At 52.1% G+C, this 16,254-nt stretch overlaps 1 protein-coding gene across 1 annotated transcript in view; it reads left to right on the top strand.

Moving 5' to 3' along the window:
- Positions 1 to 16,254, top strand: part of TDRKH (tudor and KH domain containing) — a 44,871-nt gene that overhangs the window by 14,905 nt on the left and 13,712 nt on the right. The window contains exons 4-10 of the mRNA XM_015416030.1: positions 1,637 to 1,776; positions 3,620 to 3,905; positions 4,964 to 5,130; positions 6,911 to 7,077; positions 9,867 to 9,931; positions 11,022 to 11,173; positions 13,404 to 13,538. Coding sequence (XP_015271516.1) covers positions 1,637 to 1,776; positions 3,620 to 3,905; positions 4,964 to 5,130; positions 6,911 to 7,077; positions 9,867 to 9,931; positions 11,022 to 11,173; positions 13,404 to 13,538 — 1,112 coding nt within the window. The remainder of the gene's footprint in view (positions 1 to 1,636; positions 1,777 to 3,619; positions 3,906 to 4,963; positions 5,131 to 6,910; positions 7,078 to 9,866; positions 9,932 to 11,021; positions 11,174 to 13,403; positions 13,539 to 16,254) is intronic.

The raw sequence follows: 16,254 nt of genomic DNA, 5'->3' as shown, positions 1-16,254 counted from the left end.
AGAAAGAGGAGGGCACCCCTCCACATTTCCAGAGCTATGACAGGGCTACCTGACAGTCTGGTGTCTTTCGGTCCAGGGAGGACCAAACGGTTTTCTGACCCTGATCTCAGTGTTCTCTGGGGGACGTGTGGGGAAAGGCCGTCCTTCAGGTATTCAGTGATGCATGTAGACCCCCCTACCCTGTAATCTTTGCTCTTGGACACCGATTTTTTAAAAAGGTATCCAGAGAGGAACCAGGGAATTACAGGCCAGTCAGCCTAATGTCTGTCCCAGGTAAATTACTAGAAACTGAAATCAGAGAAAGAGTTGTTAGGCCAGGCTCGTAGCCACAAAGTCTCTGAATCCCAGAGCCGGGAGGCAACATCAGGGGAAGGCCTCAGCCTCTATGCTCTGTTGTTGGCTGTCCAGAGGAACTGGTTGGCCACTGTGTGATTCAGAAAATTATTCGTGAAGTATTCGATAGTTATTAGTTCTTGTATTCGTTGTTAACGATGATCTCTGGAATGTTCAACCATTTCGAAAGATATCTTCTTCTGAATAGATGAGGGGAAATGAAGAACATGTGACGTCTCTGGTCAGTTTTTCAACTGGTACATTTCAAGAAATTCATGATTTTCTTCTATATGTCAAAACATTACTGAGAGGAAGTTCCGGCTGATTCCACATAGGGCAAAATGCTGTAAGATGCCTACTTCACGAATAATTGTTGTATTCTGTTCATTTTAATATTTAAAAATTAATTGAGCGCAGTTAGGATACAGTTTTTCTTCACTGGGATCTTTTTCTGAAGCACTTCTTGGCTGTTACCATCTACTTTAAGCTAGTGGCCACTGTGTGAGACAGGATGCTGAACGGGATGGACTGTTGGTCTGCCCCAGCAGGGCTCTTCTGAGGTTCTTCTCAGGGGAAGGCCTCGGCCTCTCTGCCCTATTGTTGGCCCTCCAGAGGAGCTGGTTGGCCACTGTGTGAGGCAGGATGCGGGACTGGATGGACCCTCACTGGTCTGATCCAGCAGGGCTCTCCTGATGTTCCTATCAGGGGAAGGCCTCGGCCTCTCGGCCCTGTTGTGGGCCCTCCAGAGGAGCTGGTTGGCCACTGTGTGAGACGGGATTTTGGACTAGATGGACCCTCACTGGTCTGATCCAGCAGGGCTCCTCTGATGTTCTTATAAAGTGAAGGCCTCGGTCTCTATGTCCTGTTGCTGGCCCTCCAGAGGAACTGGTTGGCCCCTGTGTGAGACAGGAGGCTGGACTAGATGAACCCTCACTGGTCTGATCCAGCGGGACTCTTCTGATGTTTTTATCAGAGGAAGGCCTCGGCCTCTCTGCCCTGTTCGTTGGTCCCGCAGAAGAACTGGTTGGCCACTGTGTGAGACAGGAGGCTGGACTGGATGGACTACTGGGTTGGATCTAGCAGGGCTCTTCAAAGTTCCTGCTCTGGTTTCCTCTTCTGCTTCCACTGCTGTGGCTTCAGGTCTTTGCTTCCCCCCCCCCCCATCTGTTTTATGCCTCCTCTTTTGCCCGCCCAGCTTCCTTTTGGGAGAAAGCATTGCCTCAGTCCACTCTTCAGCCCCTAAAACCTACCCTCTGAGGCCTGCAAGGTGGTAAGGCCCAGTCTCTTACTGTGCGTTCCCCAGGCAGAGGCGGAGAGACGGTGCGGTCCATCTGCCGTACTACCGGGGCCAAGATGAACTGCGACCGGCAAGGGGACGGAGCCTTCTCGCTCACCCGGCTTATCACGATCTCCGGAACCCGCAAGGAGGTGAAAGCTGCCAAGGTGAGGTGATCTTGAGCATTTGGGTGGCCCGGTGGTTAAGAGCCCAAGTTCCAGTCTTAGCTTGCGTAGTGATCCAAGGCAAGAGGCAGTGTGGGAGTCAAGAACTTGGGGGCCCACAAGGAACTTCTGGGGGGGGGAGGAGGTTGGGAAATCTTGTTGGTCTCTAAGATGCTGCTAGACTTTAGTCTTTTTCTGTGCCATCTGGAGCAAACTCTGTCAATGCCCAGAGAGCCAGGTCGGTGTAGTGGCGGCAGACTCTAGTCTGGAGAAGCGGCTTTGATTCCCCACTCCTCCTCCCATCTGAAGCCAGTAACTTTGGGCCAGTCACGGTTTCTTTCAGAACTCTCTCAGCCCCACCTCCCTCCCAAGGTGGCTGTTGTGGGGAGAGGAAGGGAAAGGCGATTGTAAGTTGCTTTGGGACTCCTTAAGGTGGAGTAATGCGGGGGGTATAAAAACCAGCTTGGACTCTCCTTCTTCATAATGTTTTGTGGCTTTTTTCCTTGTAGCTAATTTACAGAAATTATGTATCCTCTGCAGTTCCTGGGGAATTCCGTGACCACACAGAAAATGATCTGTTCTTTTTCCGATTTCGTAATCAACCTGAGCCAATATATTAATGGGTGTGGCAGTTGTACCACTGGCCTGCCGTGCAGGGTTGTTGTATACATAATGTCATTTAAAGGGCTACGTAAGCGCTCATTTGTACTACCTTTAAAATGCAAATGTGTGTGAAATGCTTAAAATGACGAAGTAGGCAGATCATGAGAAGGAGGGCAGGGAGTGTTCTCAGGGGCCCTTTCTGATATGCCCAGGGAAATGCCGATCGCCACTTTGGGGTCAGGAAGCCGTTTTCCTCCAGGCCAGTTTGGCTGGGGATCCTGGAGGGTTTTTACCATCTTCTGAGCATGGAGCAGGAGGTCATTGGGTGTATGTGTGGGGGGAGGTATTTGTGAATTTCCTGCATGGAGCAGGGGGTTGGACTAGATGACCCTGGAGGTCCCTTCCAGCTCTGATTCTAAGTAAGGCATAAAACTGACATTCAGTGGCCCACACCGCTGTGGAGGCCCTTCTTCTGCTGTTGGGTGTTGGAGCCGCTCAGCTGGTGACCAAGGAAAAAATGCACATGCCCAAATTCAGCTGCCAAAAAACCAATGATTTATAGATTTTATAGATATAACATATACACTGAACAAATTGTCATAGGAAAATGTGTTCCGAGTAGTGTATATGTTATATCTAATGCTCCCTCTAAGCTGTGGAGTCTTGTGAGCAAAAATTCTACTTTGTGACCTACTGGCATTAAAGTTGCGAGCGAGCGATTTGGCTGCCTACCCTGCAGGGTGTCCGTTGTGGGGAGGGGAAGGGAAAGGAGTTTGTAAGCCGCTCTGAGGCACCTTTGGGTAGGGGAGGGGGGGGGTATAAATCCAATCTCTTCCTCTCTCTTCTCTACTGCATGAATTAGTTTGCTCTGGAGCCCTCCTTCCTGAGCGAAGACAAAAATCTGTAAGCCAGAGGATAAAAAACCGAGCTAGCCTACACTAACTCAGCTTAGAGGGAACACTGGTTATACCTATAAAATCTATAAATCACTGGGGTTTTGGAGGTTGCATTTGGGCATGTGCATTTTTTTCCTTGTTCACACATTGCTGTGCGGCTGCTTTTTGTCTTGTATCCTATTTCAGCTGGGGACCTCAGCAGAGTCTCCTTTTATGCGCCAAGCTGGGCACGAGGGTTTGAAGCCGTTCCCCCAGCCCAGGAGTTTCCTTTCACGCGTGCGTTAAACGTTGCCTCGATGCGGCATACAGGCACACATGGCCTCCCGTTCTCACTTTTGCTCCGGCAGGAACTGATCACGGAGAAGCTTTCAGAAGACGACGCTTTCCACAAGAAGCTGGCCCAGTCGGCCGCGTGTCGGCCTTTGCGCAAGCAGCCTCTCGGCGTGAGGAAGGAGGAAGGGGCCGGGGATCGAGGAGGCCCCCCTTTGCCCTCTTACCCCTCCCAAGAGGAACAGGACGCCGAGAAGAGCCGGGCGGAGCGTTCTCTGGATGAGCCGCAGGAGCTGAGGAGCGAAGACAATTCCCCCGAGGAGTCGTTGTCGGGGGCATCTTGGCCGAGCTCTGCATTTGAAGGTAGGAAAGAGTCATTTTGCGTGCTTCGTCAAGGGATCAGTCGCTGCGGGAAACTGAAGTTTGTGTTGTTGCTATAAAACCTTTCAGTGCCACCTTTCCACCCAATCAGGGGTCTCCAAGGCAGTGCGCACAAAAAACATTAGCACAAATACAACATTTAAAGTTTTAAAATAATAGAATCATAGAGTTGGAAGGGACCTCCAGGGTCATAAGAACATAAGAGACGCCAATGTTGGATCAGGCCAAAGGCCCATCCAGTCCAACACTCTGTAACACACAGTGGCCAGAAATATCAGTGCCATCAGGAGGTCCACCAGTGGGGCCAGGACATTAGAAGCCCTTCCACTGTTCACCCCAAGCACCAAGAAGACAGAGCATCATCTGGTCCAACCCCCTGCACAGTGCAGAAATTCACAAATACCTCCCCCCCAGACCCCCAGTGACCGCTGTTCCACGGCCAGAAGACGACAGAAAATCTCCAGGATTGCTTCCTGACCCCAAAGTGGCAATCAGCATTTCTCTGGGCGTGTAAGAAAGGGCCACGAGCAGTGTTCCCTCTAAGCTGAGTTAGTGTGAGCTAGCTGACCGTTTGTTAGCCTCCGGCTCACAGATTTTTGTCTTAGCTCAGGAAGGAGGGCTCCAGAGCAAACTGATTTATGCAGCAGCCAAATGGCTCTCTCACAACTTTAATGCCAGTAGCTCACAAAGTAGAATTTTTGCTCACAAGGCTCCACAGCTTAGAGGGAACATTGGCCATGCGAGAACTAAGTGCTGAGGCAATCAGTATTTCCCTGGGGGTGTAAAAAAGGGCCACGAGAACTAAGCACAGAGGCAACCCTTCCCGCCCTCCCTCTCGTGATCTGCCTAAATTCACAGCATGGCTGTCCAGAGGGCCGCCTAGCCTCTGTTTTTGAAAACCTCCCAAGAAGGAGAGCCCCCCCCCCCAATCTCCCGAGGAGGCTTGTTCCACTGTGGAACCACTCTTAACTGTCAGGAAGTCCTTCCTCATGTCTAGCTGAAAAGTGTTCTCTGGGTCACCCAGCTCCCTGTGGCTTCAGTCCCCAGCCCAGACTTCAGCTTCCATGCCAACGAGCACCTGGAGGTCTACGTCTCGGCTTCCGAGAACCCGAACCACTTCTGGGTCCAGATCATCGGCTCCCGCAGCTTCCAGCTGGACAAGCTCATTCAGGAAATGACACAGTACTACGGAAGCGGCGGCTGCGGGGTGAGTTGTTGCGCACCTGGGGCATGTCTTGTTTGAGCTGGAATTCCTCGGCCACATGTTCCCCGCATCCAGTCCCGTTTCTCGTGTTATACCCAAATGCTGGGCATGGAGTATGACCAGAAAGAGGGGTCTTGGAGCCGACCCGGTGAGGCAGGGAGCTACAGGGAGATTATAGCTCAGGGCTAGTTGAACCAGGGTTTTGTGACTTGTGGGGCAAAAATTTTTTTTCTGGTGGGGCGGAAGTTCTCAGGGCAGCAAGAAAAGCCATTTAACCAATAGAATGCCGTTACCGGGAGAGATCTCTAAATTCCAAGCTGTCAGCCACTTGACGACCGACCGTTCTCAGCTGCTGCAAGTTAATCACTTCTGCCAGTTCTGGTAACCAGCTGGCAGGTGGGGGTAGAGATGTAAAATTTTCTGGCCTTGAAACACCTACAGGGTCACCGTAAGTCACCTGTGACTGGACAGCATTTTCCATCACCACCAAGAAGGCCTGATTTTATATAACCTTTTGCATGAAAAGATGTGGTGGGTCTTCTCCAGGTTGATGTAGTGGCTTAGGAGCACGGACTCTAGTCTGGGAGAAGCTCAGGCTCCACCCACCCACCCCAAATCTCCAGTATGTCCCATCCCGGAGATTATAGCTAAAATCAGCACTTCCTGGTATAGTGGTTAGGAGCGCAGAGAACCGGGTTTGATTTCCCACTCCTCCATATGCGTCTGCTGGTGTGACCTTGGGTAGCCACAAGTTCTGTCGGAGCTGTCCTCAAAAGAGCAGTCCTTGAAAGAGCTCTCTCAGCTCCACTGGCCTCACAGGGGTGTCTGTTGTGGGGAGGGGAAGGGAAAGGAAATTATAAGCCAATCTGAGACTCCTTCGGGTCGTGAACAGTGGTGTAGTGGTTAAATGAGCGGACTCTAATCTGGGAGAACCGTGTTTGATTCCCCACTCCCTCCACTTGCACCTGCTGGATGACCTTGGGCAAGCCATAGTTCTGGCACAGCTGTTCCTGAAAAGAGCCATTTCTGGCAGAGCTCTCTCAACCCCACCTACCTCACAGGGTGTCTGTTGTGGGGAGGGGAGGGGAAAGGGGTTTGTAAGCCACTCTGAGGCTTCTTCGGGTCGTGAAGGGCGGGGTACAAATCCACCAGTTTGGTGTCGTGGTTAAGTGCTCGGACTCTAATCTGGGAGAACCGGGTTTGATTCCCCACTCCTCCACTTGCAGCTGTTGGATGACCTTGGGCAAGCCATAGTTCTGTCAGAGCTGTCCTTGCAAAAGAGCAGTTTCTGTCAAGAGCTCTCTCAGCCCACCTACCTCACAAGGTGTCTGTTGTGGGGAGGGGGAAGGGAAAGGAGTTTGTCAGCCGCTCTGAGACTCCGAGTGAAGGGCGGAGTATAAATCCAATCTTCTCCTCCTCCTCCTTCTCAACTGTGTAGCGGGTCTTCTCCCAGGGATCAAAGTGTTACTTACATCTGCCCTCTTTAGCTAGTAAAAGCCCTGCAAATAGTTTAGGTGTGACTGAGCACCTTGCAAGAGCTCAGAGCAGTTGCAGTGGGAGGTGGCTGAATTGGGAGGTTCTCCCATGTCTCGGGGGGGGGGGGGGGGGGCTGGTTTCCTCCCACAAAGGGCTTTGCTCAGGGCAGAGGATGCTCCTGGTGTAAAGGATGAGTGAGGAGATGTCACTGCAGCCCCGAGTACCCAGAGGGGAGTCTAGAGTTTAGAGTGGAACCGGAGGGGCCTGTTGACATGTCTTTTCTGCCCCCCTCCCTTCCCAGTCTGAGCTTCGCACTGTGCGCACAGACGACATTGTGGCCGCCCCGTACCAGAACGACAGCGCCTGGTACAGAGCCCGAGTCCTGGGCACTTTGGAGGACGGAAACCTGGATCTCTACTACGTGGACTTTGGAGACAACGGGGAGGCTCCCTTAGAGAGGCTGCAGGTGTTACGGTGAGACATGCGGCGGAGTGGGATTTGGGGTGGTTGGTCCCTGGCGCACAGCTGGAGAACTAGCGAGCCTTGGATTGAACCTGGTAGGAGTGCCGGGCAGGCTTTCCCACCGGTGGGTCAGGACCTGGAAGTAAGTCGCTCACGGGCCGGCCTTTCCTTATGGCCGCACCTGCCCTTTTTGCTTTGCTCTGTTTTGTATTTTGGAAATCGATGCACCAAATATTTTGGAAATCGGTGCAACCAAAATCAAGATCTGACCCTGGAAACAGTATCTTCCATGCCATACATCAGTTGGGTTTTTCTTCTTCCGTACAATATACACATTGATCAAGTAAGATGTCTCCCGGTGGTTACTAGAGTGAGTTTATTAGAAACTTAGGAGGGGTTCGAGGGAGCCGTGGAAAAGGCCGCGTATGTCAAAATGCGGCTTGCTCGGGGTTCATAGTGGGGGGCAGCTGTGCCCTTTGTGTGATGTTCACTGGTTTTGAAAACATCTGGCTGGCCACTGTAGAAAATGGTTCAATTATGTTCATTATGGTCAAAGGACCAGCAGGATCAGGTGTACAAAACCAAACAACTAGAAATACCAACAAGACAGTTCTAAAAGTGTGTGTGTGTATGCAGGGGTCATTTTGTAGAAAAAGAGATGCAGGGGCTCATTAGCATAACTTATTTGCATATGCCACACCCCCTGACATCACCGGAAGTGTGTCAGAAGGCAACACCCACCGCTCAGGCTCCACTGGACTGTTTTGGATTGCTAGCTATGGAGGGGGGGGGAACGCGCAGATCTGCCCTCGCAGAGGAGGGAGAGCTTGTACCTGAATAAAACTTGGTCTTAAAGGTGCCACTGGACTGTTTTGGATTGCTAGCTATGGTCTCCGCTCCTGTGTGCTCCCACAGGAAATGAGCCCTGCATCTATATATCTAATAGCCAAGTCGCCCCCTGGTGTGCGGATAGCTAAATCCGCACACCGGGGACACCTGGGGGGGAGGGGGAGTTTTGTGCACACGTGGGGTGGTCCCCAGGTGTGCACAAAAATCCTAAATGTGGAAAAAAACCTCGGGGGGATGTTTAAATCCCCCCGAAACTCACAGAGTGTCCTCTGCGCATGAGCAGGGAACGCTCTGTGACCGACGCTCCCCCGCCGCCGCTTGGAAGGTGAGCGGCGAGCCGGGAGGGGGGGTAGAGCCGGGGGGGAAGGAATCCTCAAAGGGCCTGCCCAACCGCGCTTCCCAGAGACTCGGCAGTACGGAAAGAATCCTCTGAACGCAGAGGCTTTAACGCCTGATGCGGTGACTCAGGGGGAACAGGAGCCGCTGGAGCCTTATCCAGTCAGAGAGGAGCGAGCCAACGCCAATGACAGGTGCCGAAGAGGACCATACTTACTCAAGCCAGTGAAAGCAGCCCGCGAAAACCTCGAAACACCTCGTTCCCACACCTGGGCGGCGATAGCCGAGTAACCCGGATGTATAAACGACCCTCCCTTGAGGAATTAGAGAGGGTATCAGAACACAAGCCCAGACTGGATGAATGAGGGGAGATTGCATGAAATGCACATGCATGCTTCCTGGATGCGCGATGAGTCGACTTCTTCCCTCCCTGTCAGAGATTGGAATTCAGGCGCGTGGGAAAGCCTCCCTTGGTGATGTGCGCATGCGTGACTGTTGTCGCCACTTCCTGTTGTTTCTTTTGCATTCACGTCCGACAGTGACTTTGTGGAGTGTGCGGGTGAGTGGCGCGTTGCGGGTGAAGGAGGTGGAATCTTCCCCCTCAGGCGCTGTTCCAGTCTGCTGCAGGAGAAAGTAGTGGCCTCAGGGGAGCGGGGGAGAGTAGGCGCCTTCGTCGAGACTCGCTTCAGTGGGGAGCTTTTTAGGAGCCGCCCGTTCACTTTTTTGCCTCAAGGTCTTCCTCCTCCGCCTTCTGACTTTGGAGCTCCGTTTGGAGCTCTGCCTCCCTCCCCAACCTCACCCCACGTGTATCGTGGGTCCACCCCTTGTGTATGTATATATCTAAACATACACAATGAAGAATACAATAAAAATGCCCCAGCCTGAGAGTTCCTATCTATACCTTGTGGCTCATAGCCACTGATGGACCTCTGCTCCATATGCTTATCTAATTCCCTTTTGAAGCCGTCCATGCTTGTAGCCGCCACCACTTCCTGTGGCAGTGAATTCCATGTGTTAATCACTCTTTGGGGGAAGAAGTATGGCTGTGGAGAGGTTTGCAAGTTGGGAGGGAAGCGAGGTTGGCCCGCCGCTTGAAGCACTAAGAAGAGATTGGATTTATACCCCACCCTTCACTATCCGACGGAGTCTCAGAGCGGCTTACAATCTCCTTCCCTTCCTCTGCCCACAGCAGACACCCTGTGAGCAGTGTTCCCTCTAAGCTGTGGATTCTTGTGAGCAAAAATTCTACTTTGTGAGCTACAGGCTTTATAGTCGTGAGCGAGCAATTGGGCTACTGCTTCAATTAGTTTGCTCTGGAGCCCTCCTTCCTGAGCTCAAAAATGTGTGACCCGGAGGCTTAAAAACTGTGAGCTAGCTCACACTAACTCAGCTTAGAGGGAACACTGCCTGTGAGGTAGGAGGGGCTGAGAGAGCTCTGAGAGAACTGCTCTTTCCAGAACAGCTCTGCGGGAACTTGTGACTGACCCAAGGTCACCCAGCTGGCTGCACGTGGAGGAGGAGTGGGGAATCAAACCCGGTTCTCCAGATCAGAGTCCCCCGCTCTTAACACTACACAATACTGGCAGCCAGCCCTGACATCTGTCTTTCTATCCCAGGAGTGACTTCCTGAGCCTGCCCTTTCAAGCAACGGAGTGCAGCCTTGCTGGCATCGCTCCAGCTGGTAAGTTGCACAGAAGGTCAGTTAACTGGGCAGGGGGTCTGTCCCATTGAATTTCATGAGGGTAACGGCATGCTTTGGATCCCAAGCAGCACTCGGGGTGAGGGGCAGTGCAGTGCAGGCGGCCGCTGTTGTGGAACTCCCAGGAGACATCCATATATGACAGGGAAGCAGCAGCATCTTCACTTCAGCATCCCTGGCAGAAGAAGAAGAGACTGGATTTACACCCCACCCTTCATTCGGAGTCTCAGAGTGGCTCACAAACTCCTTTCCCTTCCCCTCCCCACAACAGACACCCTGGGAGGTAGGTGGGGCTGAGAGAGAGCTCTGACAGAAACTGCTCTTTTTCAAGAACAGCTGTGCCAGAACTATGGCTTGCCCAAGGTCATCCAGCAGCTGCACGTGAAGGAGTGGGGAATCAAACCCATTTCTCCCAGATTAGAGTCCATGCACTTATTTATATATTTATATATTTATTTATTTATTCGATTTACTATCTGGCCCTAACCCCTAAGGGTCTCTTAACCACGACACCAAACTGGCAGTTGTTGTGTTGATAGTCAGTGTTACACCATGAAGCCAATCCCCCCAAAATGCTTAAGAAGGCTATGATGTCATGGGAGGAGGAGCTGTAGGTCACTGGCAGAGCATCTCCTCGACATGCGGAAGGTCCCGGGTTCAATCCCCGGCATCCCCAGCCAGTTTGGTGTAGTGGTTCAGTGTGCGGACTCTAATCTGGAAGAAGCGGGGTTGATTCCCCACTCCTCCACTTGCACCTGCTGGATGACCTTGGGCAAGTCATAGTTCTGATAAGAGCTGTCCTTGAAAAAGAGCAGTTTCTGTCAGAGCTCTCTCAGACTCACCTACCTCACAGGGTGTCTGTTGTGGGGAGGGGAAGGGAAAGGAGTTTGTAAGCCGCTCTGAGACTCCTTTGGGTAGCAAAGGGCGGGGTGTAGTACAGTTTTTGAGCAGCATATGGAGGGTAATAATTCTGTGACTTGCGGGAGGGAGGTGGGTTTTCATTCTGAGGAAAGGCCGAGGAGGAGGCTGCCACGCCGTCTCATTTCTGCGCCTGCCCTCGGCATCTTAACAGGAGAGCAGTGGGAAGAAGCAGCGCTGGATGAATTCGACCGCCTCACCCACTGCGCCAAATGGCAGCCCGTCGTGGCAAAGATCTCCAGCTACATCCCTTCCGGGAGCAGCACTTGGCCGCACGTCCAGCTGTACAATGTCTCAGGCAAACAGGTAAGCGCCCACTGCTGTGAGCAGTGGGGCAGAAAGTTCGCCTTTCCGCTGAGAGTTATTAAACTGTTGGGAGTTCGCGGCCAGAGGATGTCGTGATGGCCACAGAAATAAACAGCTTTCAGAGGGGGTTATAGATCGGTTCGTGGAGGAGAGGTCTGTATCAGTGGCACCCAGCCACGGTGACCGAGGGGAACGTCCACCTTCAGAGGCACTGAGCCTCTGAATCCCAGAGCCAGGAGGGACATCTGGGGAAAGCCTCGGCCTCTATGTCCCATCGTTGGCCGTCCAGAGGAGCTGTTCCAAGTTCCAAGACTACTGCGTGAGACAGGACGCTGGACTAGATGGACCACTGGACCACGGAGAGCCAGTTTGGCGTCGTGGTTAAGTGCGCGGACTCTAATCTGGGAGAACCGGGTTTGATTCCCCCACTCCTCCACTCGCACCTGCTGGATGACCCTGGGGCAAGCCGTGGTTCTGATAAGAGCTGTCCTTGAAAAAGAGTGGTTCTCGAAAGAGCTCTCTCAGCCCCACCGACCTCACAGGGTGTCTGTTGTGGGGAGGGGAAGGGAAAGGAATTTGTAAGCTGCTCTGACACTCCCTGGGGTAGTGAATGGTGGGGTATAAATCCAATCTCCTCCTCCTCTGTGAGACGGTGCTGGACTAGATGGACCCTCACTGGCCTGATTCAGCAGGGCTCTTCTGATGTTCTCCTCAGGGCAAGGCCTTGGCCTCTGAGCCCTGTTGCTGGCCCTCCAGAGAAACTGGTTGGCCTCTGTGTGAGACAGGAGGCTGGACTAGATGTACCCTCACTGGTCTGATCCAGCAGGGCTCTTCTGATGTTCTCCTCAGAGGAAGGCCTCAGCCTCTCTGCCAGGTTGTTGGCCCTGCAGAGGAACTGGTTGGCCAGTTTGTTGTAGTGGTTAAGTGTGTGGACTCTAATCTGGGAGAACCGGGTTTGATTCCCCACTCCTCCAGTCGCACCTGCTGGTGTGACCTTGGGTCAGTCACAAGCTCTGGCACAGCTGTCCTTGAAAAAGAGCAGTTTGTGTCAGAGTTCTCTCAGCCCCACCTACCTCACAGGGGTGTCTGTTGTGGGGAGGGAAGGGAAAGGAGTTTGTAAGCCGCTCTGAGACTCCAAGTGAAGGGCGGGGTATAAATCCAATCTCTTCTTCTTCTGTGTGAGACAGGAGGCTTGACTAGATGGACCCTCACTGGTCTGATCCAGCAGGGCTTTTCTTAAGTTCTTATGAAGGCCTCTGCCCTGTTGTTGGCCCTCCAGAGGAACTGCTTGGCCCCTGTGTGAGACTGGATGCTGGACTAGGTGGACCCACGCTGGTCTGATACAGCAGGGCTCTTCTGATGTTCAGAGGGCAAGGGAAAGAAATCAGGCCCCACTTGGGACCAAATCCCAGCCCTATTCAGGTTGCTCTCTGGTTCAGGTTGCTAATGCCCTCTTCCCGCCTAACCCACCCACCCCCATTCCTGACACAAGGTGTGTCGTATGATGACCCGAGTACCTTTCTCGATAAAACTGCACCTTTATCAAGGACCGTTGCTGAGCTTGATTGACTTCGGACTCTGACAGCAGTCTTGAAAGGGGACTTTGTCCTCGTCCTTGCCCAGGGAGGACAGCTGCCACTGTTCTGTGGACCCTTTCAGGCTGCAGCCAGCGGCTCACATGATGAAACCCTCGTCTGTGCAGACAGTTTTCCCTGCACAGAGAAAACTGGCGTAACAGTGGGGAGATCGCTCTAGCTGGAGCCTTCTTCCTGACGAGCTAGCTTTCCGCTTGCATGGAACGCTTTTATGGTAGAGCGTTCGGTTTGGAGAGCCCTTTACTTCTACAGTCTTTTCCTTGTGGGACTTTTTGAAGGAAGACCAGAAGGGAGCGTCGGGGAGTTCCTTATCTTCCAAGCCTTCCCTCCTTGTAGGTCGGGTTCAAAAATCTCCGTGCCACAGGGCCCTGTGTGTGGTCAGACACTTGAGGGCTGGCTGGTAACTCCCGGGTGGGGAGGGGGGCCTCGGTTTGGCCCGAGTGTGAGGTCCCTCCGTTTGCCTATCCTGACGTCTTCTATTTAACCTCTCTCTGTCCCATCAGTTCATCCTAACATGAATCCTCCTCGTGTTCCTCTTGGGTCTCTGGGCCCCCTTCAAGCATCTCCCCCCCCCCCAGCATGCCTCTGGCCTACTTTTTCTCCAACGCTATCCCATCGCTCCCCTCCCTTTCCAGAACATCGATATCGGCGAGGAGCTGGTGCGCTTGGGCTATGCTGTGCGGTGCCCGCAGGAGGGAGGTGCGGCCGGAGGAGATGGACCCCACCAGGCCGGACAGGGGACAGTGTCCAGTAGCTTCCCGCAAACTCAGGTGAGCAGCCGGTTGACTGTTATAGCCATTGAACATGTGCTGAGCTCTGAGCAGGAGCAGGAGAGAGAGCTGTGAGAGAGGTGAGTGGGTTTCTTTTACTTGCTTTCAGCTGAGAGAATTCAGCTAAGGATATTTTGTGGGAAAACTGTGTTTAGCAGTGTGTGGAAGCACTTAGAGTTCTTGCAGAGTCCTGGCTGATTCAGTGTGGGAGAGGAACGGGCATTGTTTGACTGGGATTGCCTGTAATTGAGAGGAAGTGGAAGGGGCATTGTTTTGCCTGTGATTGAGTGCCTGGGTGAATTTGAATTTGAATAGCTGCTGCCTGACCTCTGCTGGGGGAGGCCTCTATTTAAAGAAGCACCTTGCCAGAGACACGAGCCTCTGGCACGAGCTGAAGGGCGAGCTGAAGGGCGAGCTAAAGGGCTCTTTGCCTGTGGCTCTTAGCCTAGGGACTCTTAGACTAGGGGCTCTGTAAGAAGCCCAAAAAGAGCCAGAAAGACAAGGCCCTAGGCTCTTTGTCTTTCCCGTAAAATAATTTGACTTGATAACAAAAACCACATAAATACCAAGGGTTTAAAAGGGGGATTATATTTATTTATTTTAAAAGAATTATGAAGCCAGAATGCCAGCAGGGGGTTGGGGGCTATCCAGTGTTTTGCACGGAGTGTCACATGTATGACTATCTGCCCACTGGGCAGAAGTCTTGGGTGTGTCCTCGGTGCAAGGAGCTCCTGGTTCTCAGGGAACGTGTGTGCTCCCTTGAGGCCAAGGTGGCTGACCTGGAGAAGCAGAGACAGTCAGCTAGGCACACAGAAAAGACTCTCGGGGACTTGTTAGCTTCGTCCCACTCTGGATCTGGCAGCCCCGCTGCTGTCAGGGAGCATGAGGGTCTAGGGGAAACAGGGCACCATGCTGAGGATAAGGGGAATGTGCCCTCAGAAGGGACCTCTTCCCCAGCTGGTGAGCGGCTCTCCTTTTGCACCAAGGAACCATCCCTGAGCAGGGTGGGAGGGGGGCTCTTGGTAGTGGGTGATTCGATCCTTAGGCAGGTAGACAGCTGGGTGGCGAACCCGCGTACTGACCGTATGGTGACTTGCCTGCCTGGTGCGAAGGTAGCGGACATTACGCGTGTTTTAGATAGGCTGGTAGATAGTGCTGGGGAGGAGCCAGTGGTCGTGGTGCATGTCGGCACCAACGATGTGGGGAAATGCAGTCGTGAGGTCCTGGAGGAGAAATTTAGGCTGCTGGGCAGGAAACTTAGGTCCAGGACCTCCAAGGTAGCCTTCTCAGAAGTGTTACCTGTTCCACGCGCAGGGCCGGAGAGACAGGCAGAGATCAGGAGTCTCAATGCGTGGATGAGACGATGGTGTAGGGGGGAAGGGTTCAGGTTTGTTAGGCACTGGGATACTTTTTGGAACAAGAGGGAGCTGTACAGGCGAGACGGTCTCCACTTGTCCCGAGAAGGAACCAGGCTGCTGGCACTTAAAATCAAAAAGGTGGCAGAGCAGCTTTTAAACTGAATATTGGGGGAAAGCCGACAGGAGATGAAAAGTCTCTGGTTCGGGTTGGCTCATCTGAGAGAGGTGAGGGGGTACCGGTTGCTTTTCTACAGGGAGGTGGATTGAAATTGTCCACAGAGGCCATGGCTGGTGACATGGACTGCCGGACAACGACTCGAGATAGCAAGAGGAAGGATGCAGGCTTAACTTGTAAGGGAAATTACAGCTGTTTCTATACAAATGCTAGAAGTGTCCGAGGTAAAATCGGGGAGTTGGAGTGCTTGGTGTCGGAGGGAAAAATAGACATTGTGGGTATTTCTGAAACTTGGTGGGATGAGGAAAATCAGTGGGACACAGTGATTCCCGGTTATATATTATATCGGAAGGATAGGGGGGGAAGGGTTGGAGGTGGGGTAGCTCTGTATGTCAGAGAGGGTATAAAGTCTAGAAAGATTGAGAGGCTAAGTGAATTGGATTCGCTTCTGGAAGTTCTATGGGTTGAAATAGGGGGGCCAAAAGGAAACTTAACACTGGGAGTTTGTTATCGCCCACCAGATCAAAAGATAGAGGAGGATTATAAAATGATGAATGCCTTAAAGATAGCAACTAGACAAAAACACTGTGTAATAATAGGTGATTTTAACTACCCACACATTGATTGGGTCAATATGTGTTCTAGTCGGGAAAAAGAGATTGAGTTTCTAGACACTCTAAATGACTGTGCTATGGAGCAGATGGTCACGGAACCTACCAGGGGAGAGGCGATCCTTGATTTGGTCCTAAGTAACACTCAAGACCTGGTGAGAGATGTAAAAGTGATTGCACCGCTTGGAAACAGTGATCATAATGTTGTTGAGTTCATCATTTGTACAAATAGAGAATTGGCCAAAAAGACTCACACAACCATTTTTAACTTTAAAAGGGGTAATTTCTCTGATATGAGGGGACACGTGGGGAGGAAACTGAAAGGAAAAGTAGAAAGGGTCAAAACAATTGGGGAAGCTTGGGATCTATTTAAAACTACGATCCTAGAAGCTCAAAAAATATATATTCCGCAGGTTAGGAAAGGCACAAACAGGTATAGGAAAAAGCCTGCATGGTTAACAAACAGAGTAATGGAGGCTGTAAAAAGTAAAAAGAATTCCTTTAAGCAGTGGAAAGCTAGTCACAGTGAGGCTGATAAAACGGAACACAGGCTATGGCAAATAAAATGCAAG

The sequence above is a fragment of the Gekko japonicus genome, unplaced genomic scaffold, assembly GCF_001447785.1.
Source record: "Gekko japonicus isolate JY-2015 unplaced genomic scaffold, Gekko_japonicus_V1.1 scaffold226, whole genome shotgun sequence".
In the NCBI taxonomy this organism is placed as follows: Eukaryota; Metazoa; Chordata; class Lepidosauria; order Squamata; family Gekkonidae; genus Gekko; species Gekko japonicus.
Note: the sequence above shows the minus strand (reverse complement) of the source record. Positions and strands in the feature narration are given on the sequence as shown.